Source organism: Heptranchias perlo, chromosome 4 (genome assembly GCF_035084215.1).
Source record: "Heptranchias perlo isolate sHepPer1 chromosome 4, sHepPer1.hap1, whole genome shotgun sequence".
Classification (NCBI taxonomy): Eukaryota; Metazoa; Chordata; class Chondrichthyes; order Hexanchiformes; family Hexanchidae; genus Heptranchias; species Heptranchias perlo.
In genome coordinates, this window is record NC_090328.1 from 76,453,998 (window position 1) to 76,471,367 (window position 17,370).

General features: G+C 43.6%; 1 protein-coding gene across 3 annotated transcripts in view; it reads left to right on the plus strand.

Annotated features, from left to right (window-relative positions):
• Nucleotides 1-17,370, plus strand: part of naa35 (N-alpha-acetyltransferase 35, NatC auxiliary subunit) — a 71,803-nt gene that overhangs the window by 40,139 nt on the left and 14,294 nt on the right. For all 3 annotated transcript variants that reach the window (XM_067983170.1, XM_067983172.1, XM_067983171.1), the window contains 5 exons: nucleotides 4,013-4,079; nucleotides 5,595-5,693; nucleotides 13,240-13,418; nucleotides 14,751-14,887; nucleotides 15,178-15,245. In XM_067983170.1, coding sequence (XP_067839271.1) covers nucleotides 4,013-4,079; nucleotides 5,595-5,693; nucleotides 13,240-13,418; nucleotides 14,751-14,887; nucleotides 15,178-15,245 — 550 coding nt within the window. The remainder of the gene's footprint in view (nucleotides 1-4,012; nucleotides 4,080-5,594; nucleotides 5,694-13,239; nucleotides 13,419-14,750; nucleotides 14,888-15,177; nucleotides 15,246-17,370) is intronic.

A 17,370-nucleotide genomic window follows, 5' to 3' on the forward strand; every position in this document is an offset into this window, starting at 1 on the left:
CCTCCTCCTAACTACAATTCACCAATTCACCCCGGTGTGCGGACACATTTACCTACCTTGCGGACCCCCTCAAACGTACATCTTCCGGATGGGGGCCGCCACCATTGCCTCCTCGGAGGACGAACAGTGTCACCAGCCACGCCGTCCACCTCTGACACGTGGAGCTCCACAACACAGTGCTGTGACACATCCACCTGCACAGCAGGAGGGAGGGCAACCACAGAGAGAGATGCGTCGCAGAAGGCACTACCCTCACCACAAGGTCTACAGACCAAGGCTCAGCTTCCTGGACCTCTCTGAGGAGCAGTGCATACGGAGGCTCAGAGTCAATCGCCAGGTAGTCACGGACATCTGCAGCCTCCTTAATGACGAGCTGCTCCCGGATGGACTGAGCACCATCTTCTTACCTGTCGCTGTCAAAGTCACCACTGCCCTGAACTTCTTCGCCTCCAGATCCTTCCAGGGTGCCACCAGGGACATCACCGGGGTCTCTCAGTCGTCTGCACACAAGTGCATAAGGCAGGTCACCGACGGCTTATTTCACAGGACCTCGCACTGTATCAACTTCCCCATGGATGACCTCAGCCAGATGGAGAGGGCAGTGGGATTCCACGCTGTGGCTGGCTTCCCACGGGTGCAGGGTGTAATCGATTGCACCCTTATAGCAATACGAGCACCTCCACAGGAGCCAGGACTGTTCGTCAACAGGAAGGGCTATCACTCCATGAACACTCAGCTCATCTGTGACCACCGCAAGAGATTCCTTCACGTGTGCGCCAGATGCCCTGCAGCTGCCACGACTCCTTCATCCTCAGGGAGTCCACCGTGCCGCCCCTCTTCCACTCACCCAACACCCGCAAGGGCTGGCTCCTCGGGGACAAGGGATATCCCCTGCACACGTGGCTTATGACACCTCTGAGGAACCCCACCACCGAGCCACAGCGTCGATATAACGACAGCTACATCGCTGCCAGGTCTACATTTGAGCAGGCTATAGGGCTGCTTAAGATGCGCTTCAGGTGCCTTGGTCATTCTGGGGGAGCGCTGCAATACGCGCCACACAGAGTGGGACGCATTATAGTCGTCTGTTGTGTCCTGCACAACAAGACACAACAGAGAGGGGTGCCGCTGGAGGAGGCCCCATCCACATCTGCCACCCATATTGAGGAGGAGGAGGAGGAGGAGGAGGACGAGGACGAGGACGAGGAGGAGGAACAACCCATGGGCAGAACAGCGGCTCACCTGGCTGCTTGTGAGGCCAGGGAGCCACTGATATGTGAACAGTTCTCCTAACATCAGATTGTGTGAAGAGTCCAGTCCTCATCACCTGGACAGAGGAGCGGCCACACCAGCCCCCTCCCCTGCCCCCTGAACAAAACAGTGGTCCAACTACACCTACACCCACTGTAGAATGACCCAATGGGTGGCATCAAGTGTGCGTGTTCATGGTGAACCCCATGAAAGGGACCTATTCCACAAGCCAGTCAAGAATGGACAAGACGTGGCAGTGGTGGTAATAATAGGATTTATTGTGCATGTGGCAGAAAACAAATATAAATAAAAAACATGACAAATCGTCAAACACCCTTGTGCATTCCCTTTGTGCTCACAAAACCGTCGCCTTGCGTTTACGGGAACCCCTACGTGGTGCTACCCCTGTGGCTTCAGCAGAGGTAGTGGCAGATTGCTCTTGTCCATGCCCTGACCGATGAGATGCTTTGCGCGGACGCCCTCTGGGTTTCGGTGCCCGTGAGGGCCCCTCCAAAGACTGCTCCACCTGCACCTGTGCAGGGGCAAACTCGGCCACCTGGAGAGGGGGCAGCATTGCGGGTACTGGTTGAGAGGGGGGCAACGGGTGAGACGTGGGAGCGCTTTGAGTGGCGTCCCTGCTTCCATGTCCCCTTTCACCATCGCCCCTCTTCTGGCCCAGGCCCACGTCACTCCTTCCACCCTGCTGGATGACAGTTTGGAGGACTTGTGTGAAGCCTTGGAAGGCCAGTTGTAAAGTATCTGTCAGCCTGTTTAAGGCGGAAGAATGTTGCTCACCCTGAATCCGAACGGCCGTTGTCAGGGCCTGAATGGACTCATTGTTGAGCCGTGCTTGCCGCTCGATGGAGGCTATCCTTTCCTCCATCGCAGACATTCCCGCACCTACCCGCGACACTATCTCAGAGATGCCTTCACGTCCCTGCGACACTATCTCAGAGATACCCTCCTGTACCTGTGCCACCATTCCCCTCATGCAGGAGTTGGACTCCTTCATCCTCTGCGCAATTGTGGAGAGTGCGCGTGGCACCTGTTCCAGTACCTCGGCAATGTGCTGCTGCCCCTCGATGACTCTCTTTTTCACGGCTGGCCCCCAGGGTTCAGCATCTGGGTCCAGCTGAGCAGAGCCTGGAGAAGAGTGCTTCCACCGACGCGGACTCTCCACGGCTGCCCCTGCCACCAGGGTCTGCTCGTGCTCATGTGCGTGGTGACTCACTATGTGCAAGCCCAACTAAGTGAGGACAGGGACCCACCAAGGTGTGTGTATCTGCGCTGGTGGATGGATGGCTCAGATGTGACGATGGACCCTCAGAGACCAGCAGGTCCTCTGAGGAATCGCCCTCCACAGTCACGGCGCTCGCAGATGGCCCTGCAAGAGAACAGAAAGCAATATTAAGCGTGTGGACAGATGTTGAGGTGCTGTAGATGCCAAGTGATGTTAAGATCATTCACTATCATGAGTGCTGAGTGTTAGCTTTCTGTCACCAGCCGCTTGTGCAATCACAGTCTCGGCATCCGCCATGGACAGGCACTCCAGCGTGCGGCTTATCTCCAGCGCCTGCTGCTCCGCGTCTGTTAGTGCCACCTGGTGTGGTGGGCCCCCTCTGGTCCTTGCCCTCTCCCGGGCGTTCTGGCATATCTTCTCCTATCAAGGCAAAACACAGAGGCGTGATTGAGTGATGGTTGCATGGTGACCCGCTGCATGCATTGGTGTGGGTGGGGTTGAGCGTGAGGGAGTTGCATGGGAGGGTGCGTGTGCGACATAGCCATGATATTGTATGAGGATTAGGTTGCGTGGTAGTGTTCGAATGGGAACTGGGGCGGTGAGTATGTGCAGGCAAGGTGAGGATGATGGTTGAGTGGATGTGAGGAGTGATGCGAGAGCGTTGTGGTGGCAGTGCAGAAGGGATTGTGTGGTGGTGGAGGTGATGTAGAAGACAGAGTGTGGGAGAATATGTAAGTATACTCAATTTGGCTGACCTGGTTAGGTCATTAAATCTCTTCCTGCACTGCACCCAGGTTCGTGGCACATTGCCGCTGCTGGTGACCTCCTCGGCCACCTCCAGCCAGGCCTTCTTGGTGGTGGAGGGAGGGCACTTCCTCCCATCAGATAGGAAAAGGATTTCCCTCCTCGTCCTCACCCCATCGAGCAGAACCTGGAGTGAGGAGTCTGAAAACCTTGGGGCAGCCTTTCCTCTGGCCTGCTCCATGGTTCAAAATTGGTTGTTTGCTGCAGGAGGAGCATTGGTGGCCTGCCCTTCAAATAGGGCTCCTCCAGCTGACAGACTATGCTACACATGCACAGTCCGCCCACTGCGCAGCTTTCCGATGCAAAACCCGGAAGCAAAGGTAAGTGCCTTCAGTTAGCCTGCGATCGCGTGCGGAGCACACTGATTTCACCGGGCTCGTTACCCAGGCGCCCAGTCGACCCCCCGCTGAGAACCCGCCGCCCTCCTAAAATCGGGCCCAATGTTTCTGTTCTTTTTCAGATGCTAACAGATTGGGTGTGTATTATCAGCATTTTCTATTTTTATTTCAGATTTCTAGCATTCACAGTTTTTCTTTTTATTCTCGGGTGTGTAACTTTATCATTAAGAAGGTGAATTTTTAAATCTATGTGCCACATCGAGTAAAAATGTTTTTGAATTTCGAACCACAACTGTAAAATCTCCTTTCTAAATATCCTTGTATCGTGATTGGAAATAAATGCAGTGAAGCTAATCTTTCATTTTTGTGGAAATTTCAGATGTTGCCTTTATAATAACCATCAAGCTAAAGATTATATTGACTCCTTTGTTACTCACTGCGTGCGGGTAAGTAAATTATCTCATTTGGAGCATGTTTTTTAGAATTAATTCTTCAAATATTGTGTTAGCAGTTTTGTTATATTTTAAAAACAATTTCTAGGTTCATATTTTTCATAATATTCAATAAGAATCCTTTGTTCTGGTGTTTGCTGCTATACCCTCCCCATCACACCCACGCCCCCGCCACCTCCCTATCCATCCTCTCCTGAAACCAGTGACTCTTGCTCGAGTATGATTCCATGGTTGCTGGCACGCCTCTGGTCTCTCACCCAAGCAACCATTCTTCATGTATGAGCCTAGACAGTGACTATCAATGAGCCATTTGACTGTGTGTATATTGAGAATGCAGGGAGAAGGAGTGGGGAAATCACAGCTTAGTCCGATTCTGTAATCCAAAATCCACACATGATTATCCAGCAGGAGTCTGTGGATAGCTGTGAAGAGCAGGAGCTCTGGCCAGTTTCCCCTTCCTATCTGGACACGCTAAGATTTGGCTGAGATTATTGGCACCGACCAGGTATTAAAGCTGGGACCTTCCCGGTCTGTGTGCTCAGTACTAAACTGTTACGTGCATTTACCATTGAGCTCTTCCATTATTTCCTTTAAAACACGAGTATTGTTATCTTGTGAAATATAATTTTACAGATGTCCAGTGAAGGAAACCAGTTTTCATTCTGTAGAATTCTATGGAAATTAGGTATTTGAAGTGATTGTTAACAAAAATTTAATTTAATTGTTAATAAAAATTTACATCCTCTCCACTTTTAGTATTATTATGAACAGAGACTATATAATGTTGTGATGTTTTGTTGCTATGTTCCTAAATTATGAAGGATCTGAATATTGACATTCAAAATGGAGAAATAGTATTGACAGCCATCCCCATAAACATTTTCTAAATCATAAGGGAGCTTTTTTAAATTAACATCAGCTTTTTTCTATTTAGACATTTAGAAAATGTTTTTGTAATAGCTTTTTTGAATAGAAACTAGTGCTGGTTATATGCTCATTGGAAATTACTTGTACACCAGGCATGGAATTCAGTATTAAATCTGATGGCAGGTTATATTGTTTCTTCAGCACAATGCATTAGAGCCATCAAATTTTGGTCCGTGTTTATGATTCTCAACACAGTGGGGAGGGCTAAGCAAAGATGAGGCATTTTCCTATAGGGAGGAGAAGAAAAAGCTGAGAGCAAGGGGTCAGCCTGGACTGATTCATGCATTAGATTGGTAGAGTTCTAGGCACATGTGCTCTTCCAATCTCTTGGATGAACGGTGGGGCTGGGAAAAGGAGTAGAAATTTAATCAAAAAAGTCAAAGAGTAAAATCTAGCTAGAACAGTCATAATTTACAGCCTTTAGTATAAAATATTAACTAGGTGAGAAAACCTCATTGCCATTTACATATTTCTCAATTGCTCAGGTTCCAGAAGTAATGTGATGCTGTGAGCATTGTGGTGTCAAAGTTCAAACATTTAAAGTTCTGAGTTTTTTATTTACTCCTGGTTTGTTTCTTCCAGCCATTTTGCAGTTTGATCCAGATTCATGGACACAACAGAGCTCGGCAGAGAGATAAACTGGGTCACATTCTGGAGGAATTTGCCACTCTACAGGATGAGGTATTTTCCATGAAATATGAAATGAAAAACAGAAAGAACTTGCATTTATATAGCTCCTTTCAAGACCTCAGGACATCCCAAGCACTTCACAGCCAATGAAGATTTTTTTGAAGTGTGGTCACTGTTGTAATGTGGGGAAACATGACAGCCAATATGCGCACAGCAATGAAATAAATGACCAGATAACCTGTTGTAGTGGCGTTGGTTGAGGGATAAATATTGGCCAGGACACCGGGAGAACTCCCCTGCTCTTCTTCGAATAGTGCCATGGGTTCTTTTACCTCCACCTAAGAGGGACAGACGGAGCTTTGGTTTAACGTCTCGTGAAAGCGGAGAGCTGGATGCAGGTCACCTGCCCGCACTCTTGGCTGTAACTGGTGGCAGGATGGTTCTTAATCCATCTAATCAATGGACTTCTTCTCTATCTTGACCATAAGTTATTTACATGCATCAATCATCCAATGCATAGGGCTTCCACTAAGTAACAGAATAGAATCATAGAAAGGTTACAGCATGGAAGGAGGCCATTCGATCCATCAAGTCTGTGCTGGCTCTATGCAAGACCAATCCAGCCAATCCTAATCCCCCACCCTTTCCCCATAGCCCTGCAAATTTTTTCCTTTCAAGTACTTGTTCAGTTCCCTTTTGAAGGCCATGATTGAATCTGCCTCCACCCCTTGGGCAGTGCATTCCAGATCCCAACCACTCGCTGTGTAAACAAGTTTTTCCTCATGTCACTTGATTCTTTTGCCAATCACCTTAAATTTATGTCCTCTGGTCCTTGAACCTTCCACCAATAGGAACAGTTTCTCTCTATCTACTCTGTCTAGACCCTTCATGATTTTGAATACCTCTATCAAATCTCCTCTCAACTTTCTCTGTTCCAAGGAGAACAACCCCAGCTTCTCCAGTCTATCCACGTAACTAAAGTCCCTCATCCCTGGAATCATTCTAGTAAATTTCTTCTGCACCCTTTCTAAGGCCTTCATATCTTTCCTGAAGTGCGGTGCCCAGAATTGGACACAATACTCCAGTTGTGGCCGAACCAGTGTTTTATAAAGGTTCATCATGACTTCTTGCTTTTGTACTCAGTGCCTCTATTTATAAAGCCCAGGATCCTGTATGCTTTTTTAACCGCTTTCTCAACCTGCCCTGCCACCTTCAACGATTTGTGCACATATACCTTCAGGTCTCTGTTCCTGCACCCCTTTTGGAGTTGTGCCCTCTAGTTTATATTGCCTCTCCTCGTTCTTTCTACGAAATGTATCACTTTGCATTTTTCTGCATTAAATTTCATCTGCATGTGTCCGCCTATTCCACCAGCCTGTCTGTATCCACTTGAAGTCTATCACTATCCTCCTCACTGTTTACTACCCTTCCAAGTTTTGTGTCATCTGTAAATTTTGAAATTGTGCCCTGTACACCCAAGTCCAAGTCATTAATATATATCAAGAAAAGTAATGGTCCCAGCTCTGAACCCTGGGGAACACCACGGTACGAAAAACAACCGTTCACCACTACTCTCTGTTTCCTGTCACTTAGCCAATTCTGTATCCATGTTGCTACTGCCCCCTTTATTCCATGGGCCGCAATCTTGAAAATAAGCCAACCGTGCGGCATTTTATCAAACGTCTTCTGAAAGTCCATTTACACATCAACTGCATTGCCCTCATCAACCTTCTCTGCTATCTCATCAAAAAACTCTTATCAGGTTAGTTAAACACGATTTGCCTCTAACAAATCCGTGCTGGCTTTCCCTAATCAATCCACACTCGTCCAAGTGACTGTTAATTCTATCCCGGATTATCGTTTCTAAAAGTTTCCCCACCACTGAGGTTAAACTGACAGGCCTGAAATGTTAATCTTTTTTTAAATGAACGTAAGTGCTGCTGCTCAACTGAAAATCTCCTACAAGGAAAAATGCCTATTAAATACACAATTGTTACTCACAATTCAGTCAGAGCATATTCAAACTATTTCTGCCTATTCTGCACATTGAACATCAGCTCATTCACCCCCATACTGTCGGGGCAGGGTTACTCACTCACATTTACCCCCATACTGTCGGGGCAGGGTTACTCACTCACATTCACCCCCATACTGTCGGGGTAGGGTTACTCACTCACATTCACCCCCATACTGTCGGGGCAGGGTTACTCACTCACATTCACCCCCATACTGTCGGGGTAGGGTTACTCACTCACATTCACCCCCATACTGTCGGGGCAGGGTTACTCACTCACAGTTCACCCCCATACTGTCGGGGTAGGGTTACTCACTCACATTCACCCCCATACTGTCGGGGTAGGGTTACTCACTCACATTCACCCCCATACTGTCGGGGTAGGGTTACTCACTCACATTCACCCCCATACTGTCGGGGTAGGGTTACTCACTCACAGTTCACCCCCATACTGTCGGGGTAGGGTTACTCACTCACATTCACCCCCATACTGTCGGGGTAGGGTTACTCACTCACATTCACCCCCATACTGTCGGGGCAGGGTTACTCACTCACATTCACCCCCATACTGTCGGGGTAGGGTTACTCACTCACATTCACCCCCATACTGTCGGGGTAGGGTTACTCACTCACATTCACCCCCATACTGTCGGGGCAGGGTTACTCACTCGCAGTTCACCCCCATACTGTCGGGGTAGGGTTACTCACTCACATTCACCCCCATACTGTCAGGGCAGGGTTACTCACTCACATTCACCCCCATACTGTCGGGGTAGGGTTACTCACTCACATTCACCCCCATACTGTCAGGCAGGGTTACTCACTTACAGTTCACCCCCATACTGTCAGGCAGGGTCACTCACTCACAGTTCACCTGACGATCCGGATTCTTTCCCCTCAGTCTGGTTCAGTAAAAACTGAGTCGAATACATTTTAAAGTTCAACACAACTTTAATAGCAGGGTTCTTAGTCTGCAGCATTGATTTGGACTCCTGATAGAGTCCCTCTATGCTGGCAGAGCAAGAACAAAAAACATACAGAAATCCACACGTTTTTATACAGATCAATAGGGGTTGGAACATACTTAATGAGGGTCAACACCAATCATAAGCCGGGCATAGGTTGCCATGCGAGGTTACATTATTGCCGGCCAATCATAGATCGTCCATGTGCTGATCATGCTGCTGTTAGACATCAAAGGGGATACTTCCTCACCTTCCAACCTGGAATGTTCTTTCCTGTTCCTTCTGTTCCTTATCTCCCAACTTGGAATGTCTTTCAACTTTGGCTAAGCTCGTTACCTATATTGATCTTCCATAAACATGGAGACATTCAGACCAGTCCTTGAATCACATCAAAGACTCTACATTGATAAGACAATGCAAACCTGCTGACTACGCAAACATATGGCCCAGCAGGAGGCCAGGCCACCTGTACCAATCTCAGTTACTAACTAATTAACCCTTTCTAACCATTTTGCATTCTGCTTCTTTGCCACGTAGGCATTTTAATATTTTACCGAAAACTGACCACGTAGGAATTCTCACACCCCCATACTGTCGGGGCAGGGTCACTCACTCTCTCACAGAAACGTACGCTGTGTTTTTTTTAAAGCCACGTTGATCTCTACTTTTATGCTAGTTTTAAACATTTGACCATTCCACTTTCATAAGAACTAACCAAAAACTTAAAAACTAATTTTAGTTTTTAATTGATCAGATAGTAATTTTTAATATAAAACCTTGAATTATTTTGTGCTGTGTTCCTAGAAATGCAAAGTTTGGGCAAATGGACACTTGAAACTAAACGGTAAATTCAGCGATCCAGCAAGAAGCTGCGCTTGAAGGGAGCACAAGTCAGGGTATTGGCACTACAGCGTTACAGTTCTTTAAGTCCTGCTCCCTGCTGGGAGTGTGGAATCACTGAATTTACCCTTAAGTGACTAATATAGTTACATCATGCCACTGTTATAAGTACTTTTTTTTAGTCATGGGCGATTTTAATTTTCACATAGATTGGACAAATCAAATTGGCAAAAATAGCCCTGAGGAGGAGTTCATAGAGTGTATTAGGGACTGTTTCTTAAACCAATGGTCAGGGAACCAACCAGGGAACAGGCCATTTTGGATCTGGTAATGGGTAACAAAACAGGATTAATTAATGATCTCAAAGTAAAGGATCCCTTGGGAAGCAGTGATCATAACATGATAGAATTTCACATCCAGTTTGAGAGCGAGGATCTTGGGTCTGAAACTACTGTATTAAACTTAAATAAGGGCAATTATAAAGGAATGAGAGCAGAATTGGCTAAAGCGGACTGGGCAAACAGATTAGATGGTATGATGGTGGATAAGCAGTAGCAAACATTTAAAAAGATATTTTATGACTCACAACAAAAATATATCCCTGTGAGGAGGAAAGACTTCACAAAAAGGGTGAACCAACCATGGCAAACAAGGAAGTCAAAGATGGTATCAGGTTAAAAGAAAAAGCATATAACATGGCAAAGATTACTGATAAGCCCGAAGATTGGGAAAACTTTAAAAACCAGCAAAGGATGACTTAATTTATTTTCTCCTTCTTTATTATTCTTTATGAGAGTAAACTAGTATGAAATATAAAAACTGACAGTAAAAGCTTCTACAAGTATATAAAAAAGAAGAGGGTAGCTAAAGTAAACATTGGTCCCTTAGAAGATGAGACTGGGAAATTAATAATGGAAAACCAGGAAATGGCAGAGGAATGGAACAGATATTTTGTATCTGTCTTCATAGTAGAAGACACTAATAACATACCAATAATAGTAGAATATCAAGGGGCAAATGGGAGGGAGGAACTAAAAACAATCACTATCACAAGAGAAAAAGTACTAGGTAAACTAATGGGCCTAAAGGCTGACAAGTCCCCTGGACCTGATGGCTTGCATCCGAGGGTCTTAAAGGAAGTGGCTACAGAGATAGTGGATGCGTTGGTTGTAATCTTCCAGAATTCACTAGATTCTGGAAAGGTCCCAGCGGATTGGAAAACCGCAAAAGTATCACCCCTATTCAAGAAGGGAGTGAGACACAAAGCAGGTAACTATAGACCAGTTAGCCTAACATCTGTCATTGGGAAAATGCTAGAATCCATTATTAAGGATGTAGTAACAGGACATTTGGAGACTCATAATACAATAAAGGAGAGTCAACATGGTTTTATGAAGGGGAAATCATGTCTGACAAATTTATTAGAGTTCTTTGAGGAAGTAACGGGCAGGGTGGATAAAGGGGAACCAATGGATGCAGTATATTTGGATTTCCGAAAGGCATTTGATAAGATGCCACGTAAAAGATTACTGCACAAGATAAGAGCTCATGGTGTTGGGGGTAATATACTGCCATGGATAGAGGATTGGCTAACTAACAGAAAACAAAGAGTCGGGATAAAAGGGTAATTTTCAAAGTGGCAATCTGTAACTAGTGGGGTGCCGCAGGGATCAGTGCTGGGGCCGCAACTATTTACAATATATATCAATGACTTGGATGAAGGAACAGAGTGTCTTGTGGCCAAATTTGCCGATGATACAAAGATAGGTGGAAAAGCAAGTTGCGACGAGGACACAAAGTGTCTACAAAGGGATATTGACAGGTTAAGTGAATGGGCGAAAATTTGGCAGATGGAATATAATGTGGGAAAATGTGAAGTTATCCACTTTGGGAGGAAAAAGAAAAAAGAAAAATATTATTTGAGTGGAGAAATACTACAAAATGCTGCAGTACAGAGGGATCTGGGTGTCCTCGTACATGAAATACAAAAAGTCGACATACAGGTGCAGCAAGTAATCCGGAAGGCAAACGGAATATTGGCTTTTATTTCTAGGGGGATGGAGTATAAAAGCAGGGAAGTCATTCTACAACTGTACAGGGTGCTGGTGAGACCATACCTGGAGAACTGCGTATAGTTCTGGTGCCCTTATTTAAGGAAGGACATACTTGCATTGGAGGCAGTTCAGAAAAGGTTCACTAAGTTGATTCCGGGTATGGAAGGGTTGTCTTTTGAGGAAAGATTGAACAGGTTGGGTCTATACTCATTGGAGTTTAGAAGAATGAGAGGAGATCTTATTGAAACATACAGGATTCTGAGGGGACTCGATAGGGTAGATGCTGAGAGGATGTTACCCCTCATTGGGGAATCTAAAACTAGGGGGGCATAGTCTCAGAACAAGGGGTTGCCCATTTAAGACGGAAATGAGGAGGAATTTCTTCTCCCAGAGGGTCGTGAGTCTTTGGAATTCTTTACCCCAAAAAGCTCTGGAGGCTGAGTCATTGAATACATTCAAGGCTGAGTTAGACAAATTTTTGATCAGCAAGGGAGTCAAAGGATATGGGGAAAAGGCGGGAAAGTGGAGTTGAGGTAAAAATCAGATCAGCCATGATCTCATTAAATGGCGGAGCAGGTTCGAGGGGCCGAATGGCCTACTCCTGTTCCTATCTCTTATGGTCTTAGTCTTTATATAAATTAATCTTGAGTTGTGTGCTAATTTTTATTTAAATTATTTTGTTGGGGAGGGGGAGAGAGAAAGACATCTTGACTGGAAATGGTAACCCATAACTGCTGAGATCCAAAGACTGGGCAGTAAGTTGATGAAAACCAGATAATTCTTTCCGAACAGAAACATTTTAAAATGCTGATGAACAACATTCAGTGACGTAACTATTTTTTAAAGTTATAAAATAAATTTGACCTCGAGTGCCATGGACGAGTTTACTCTTGTTGGGATCCCCAGAGCAGCCCTCATAGGTTTGGGCACATTTTGATGTGCCAGAGATTGACCTTGTCATGTCTGTGATCTAATAACATCAGTCTTCAGAATCAGGGACAACAAAAATTTGTTCTGACCCCCAAAATGCACAGTGGGAGTGAAAAAAACAAGGTAACTGAAAGATTTAACATTTTTCAAAATTAGGGAAATGGTTGGATGGATAAAAAAGGATATATATTTAGTCAGACAAAGAATAAAATTAAAATAAAAAGAACAAGAATAGGGACATCAAAAGGATAGGTGGCAGAAGTGTTTTATATTTACATAACATTGTGTTTAATGTAGTTATTTTGGGTTAACATTACAGTTATAAAACTTCCTGATATTTAAGTAGTGTCATTACTGTTAAAACAAAAAGTTGGCCCAGGGAGATTCAAGTTTGTTTGATGCTTTGCTAATTAGAGCCTGTAGCATGTAGTCTTTAGGTGGCATTGTTAACCAAACATGAGATGGTATTCTTTTGAATAATATGATTCTGAAACAATCTTTTCACACAGAAACATTGTGAATGTAGAAAGCTGAGAGAAAAAGGCAACAGATGTAGAGAGGGAACAAAGCTTTTAATAAAATGGTAACTTATTCTTTCAAATAACAGTAGACTAGATTATAAAATTATGGTTTGATGATTGCAGGGTTTTTTGGGGAGTCAGCTGATGGATTTGAATTGTCTCAAGCCATAATGTGAATATATTATTTCAAACACCAGTCAGTGTATGTGAAGGAAAGAAATTCAGCAAAAGTGCTGAATTGTCTCATGACTTATTGTGAACTCCTGCTTGCAGGCTGAGAAGGTGGATGCAGCACTCCATAGCATGTTGTTGAAGCAGGAACCACAAAGGCAACATCTAGCATGCTTAGGCACTTGGATCCTCTACCATAACCTTCGGATCATGATCCAGTACCTGTTGAGTGGCTTTGAATTGGAACTCTACAGCATGCATGAGTACTACTATGTCTACTGGTATGAAAACTTAATTGCAGTAGAAGTGTTCAAACTGGACTGCTATAGCTGGCTTTGTATATTTATTTTTGGAAATGACATGATCTGAGCTTCAGATAAAAGTTGCTCATAGCTGCTCAATATTTAAATTGTAGTTATGTGTTTGTCATCCTGTTTAGTTAAGAACAGTCTAGAGTACTAAATGTTTTGGATTGCAAAATTAAAATAAGAGTGTAAATTTCGCTCCATTAGTCTTGTAACTGGATGTTGCAATTCTTTTTATTTAAATTAAATTCTATTATATTTTAATAGAATTGCTATTGTAACCTCTGGACTATATGATTCTGAAACAATCGCCTCACGTGACTATTGAGAAGGTCGTAAGTGGAGTAGAAGGGGAAACGAATATAAAACAAAAGGGGGAAAAAATGCAAAACAAAATTAGTGTCCTTTCAAATAACCGTGGCCTGCATCACAAAATGTTACGGTTTAATGATTGGATTTTTAAAATTTTGTTTCTTTGGAGGAATGGGCTGATACATGTTTGAAAACTATTTTGATCCAAGTTCAGATGACTAGTAAATATGGAGTTGGTCATGTGACATGATTTTTGTGTCAGTAATTGGTTTTGATTTTAGACACTTGAAATTTTTTAAACCTTTGGACTGTTCAAAATTGTTATGTTCATTGAAACCTCCTCTACAATCGTGCATGTGGAAGATCAGCATAATTCACTCTTTATTTTATTCTGTTTTATGTGAAAATAAACCAGTTCAGCACAGTTTATTTTGAATGTCTGGGTTTTATAATCTAAAGAGAATAATATCCTGCTGACTGAAGTGCAATGGAATATGTCATCATTCTCTTAAATATCTGGTGACAAACTTTTAAATTGAAGAAAAATGAATGATCCCATTTAGAAAATAAACTCCCCAAAATTTTATCACATAATTATTTCATGATTCACACTGACCCTTACGCGGGTAAACAAAAGCTGTAAAATTGGAATATAACTGCCAGTTTTAGGCATAACCCGCTCCAATATACTGTACTTGCAGTTTTCTAATGATGTGCCCTTTTCTTATTTTCTCATCTTTTTTGACTGGGCCAAGCCATAATTGATTTTACAAATCCGAAAGGCGTGCAACGTAGTTTAAAAATCAAAATTACTTCAGCTCATTTAGCACAATTCATATTTTTAAAACAACACTCACATAACTTTTCCCTGACTAGCATACTCTGTAAATATTACTTGTCAGTTTGCATTGTTCTTACTGAGTATCTAAAAGGTGCTCCCATAATGCACCTACGTGTTTCAGAAATAAAAAAACATTTGTGTACACTGCTCTGCAGGTACCTTTCAGAATTCCTGTACGCCTGGTTGATATCAACACTGAGCCGTGCTGACTCCTCTCAAATGGCTGAGGAGCGGATTGTGGAGGAACAACAGAAAGCACGCAGCAGCAAAAAGACAAAGAAGAAAAAGAAAGGTAGAGATTTGTGTTGTTGATGTCATTGTTGCATGCCTATGACCTTCTAAATTAAACTCTAATATGCTTCGCAATAGGGGACGGTACCACCATGGGTTAATGTGATGATAGGCTATTCCTTAGTGGTATCCTGTCTCAGTTTGGGAAATAAGAAAGCAGAATGCCATTTCATGATGTAATTTTTAAAGGCATATGCAGAATAACTTGTGAAAGTGGACTCTACAGTCTAAGCAATTAATTCAGTTTTAAGACTTTTTAAGTGTTGCAGAATTTCTTTGTCTTACATACAGTTCGACCTCTGAGCAAAGAGATCACCTTGAGCCAGGCTTATCATAATATGTGTGCTGGAATGTACAAGGTGAGGATGTTTTTACTTTTTAAAATGTTGGTAAATTGCGGAAGAACTGACTCTTGCTATGAGAAGGAGAGCAGAGAAGCTGTGAGTTTTACAATGCGGCTGAGCAATAAGGATCTCACAAGCAGAGATTGGAAAGGAGAGGGAGTATAAGAACCATGCAGCCACAAATAGAGAAAAATATTTCTTCCCCCTGCAAAAACAAATATTCCTTCACAGGACAATCGAAGATGCATTTGTGACTTGTTCCCAGGCCTCTGCCATTGAGGCTGTTGAGCCAGATGCTAGGATGTGAACAACAGCAGCACAGAGACAACATTTACCTCTTCCATGTTGTAAACTTCTATGATTCTATGATTCCTTGTGACGAAGCACCTGACCTCTGCTTGGCACTGTCTCACTGGAACATAGCTGACATATTATCAGTGTGTGCAGACTGCAGGTGCAAACCCACATCTCACCATTATGTTGCAGCGAGGATTACTGCTCCAATGAGCTGCACCACACCACCTCAAAAAATAAAATTAATGAAGATGAATTGTTCATTCCCCTGTTAATTAAATTCCAAGATATATTTCTGTTCCCTTTTACCCTGGTAACTAGGTAGGTTTGTTGCAGCCCCAGGGCAGTGCTACATTTGGGGTGTAATTAATTGAGATAAATTTAAAACTGAGCACTGTTGTTAAGGCTATGTTACCCTCCAATTAGGATGTACACTCCCAATATGTGGAGAAAGGAACATTTGGTAGATAGTGCTGAGGTATCGATGTCTAGTGATAGCTCATAAAAGAGAACACACCAAGAGAAGGTGTAAGTCTCAATTATAATTACTGATTGTTGTTACACATAGTGTTGTATCCAACATTAAGTTTAATTTTAGGCTTTTATATTTATTTTAAAAATCTGATGTACAGTATCTATAATATAACTAGTCTTGCATATAATGCACACTTCCTGCAAGTCTAACACTTCCTGTCAATCTTTTTCTGTCACTTTCTGTTGATTTGCTGAAAGTAAAACAGCAGCAAATCGCAGCTGAAGAGTTAGGGAATGTATGAATCAAAAACAAGAAAAAAGCAACTAGAAAACTACTAAGGACTTATGAAAATAACCAATCCTGAATGAACAATCAGGAGCATGTATGAATAAGAGGAGAAGGTGAACCAGCCAAATCGCTCCAAGTTCTCTCTCGACCCTTTTTCCATGGTAGTTGACATTTGCAATCTTCAAAATTAGTTTTTAAATAAAATGAAAACACAAAAATACATATTTCACAATAACGTGATTACATTTATCGACAGAATTGTCTTTTGTATCTTTTAAGACCTTCATTAAAGTTTTTATTTGAAGGCCTCAGCCTCTGGGCTTCGACTGATATTTTGTCTCCAGAACTGTTGAAGGGGATTACTAACCATACCTGTGCAATCTGAGCATATCGGTACCAAGAGTACAGAGTTTGTGGCAGGGGCCCAAAGACAATGGCTTCAGTCTTCCCAATGTTTAGCTAGAGGAAGTTGCGACTCATCCATGTCGGACAAGCAGTCTGACAACACGGGCGATGGAGGGATCGAGAGAGGTGATAGAAAGGTAGAGCTAGGTGCCATCAATGTGCATGTAGAAGCTGACCGCATATCTGCAAATGATTTTGCCAAAGGGGAGCATGTAGATGAGGAAGGGGCCAAGGATAGATCCTTGATGGACTCCAGAGATAATGGTGCAGAGCAGGAAGAGAAACCATTGCTGGAGATCCTCTGGCTACAATTGGATGGGTAAGAGTGGAACCAAGTGAGGGCAGTCCCACTGAGCTGGACAGTGGATAAGAAAGTGAGATAAAAATTAAATACATAGTGAACAGAACAAATTATGATAATCAGTTGAAGTTTTCATGCAAAAATGTACAGAGTCAATCTGCAAAGTGCTGGTAAAAATCCCAGAATACAACAGAATTTGACTTATTCAGTCATCATAGGCCCGATTTTACCAGGGGCGCGGGTTCTCGGCGGGTGGGCCAGCGGGCGCGTTTTGAAATTAGTGGGTTGCCCGCGCGATCGCAGCAGGCAACACACTAATTGGATCCACTTACCTGCTCCTCCGGGTTCCCCGCTGCTGATCTGCGCGTCGGGCGGGC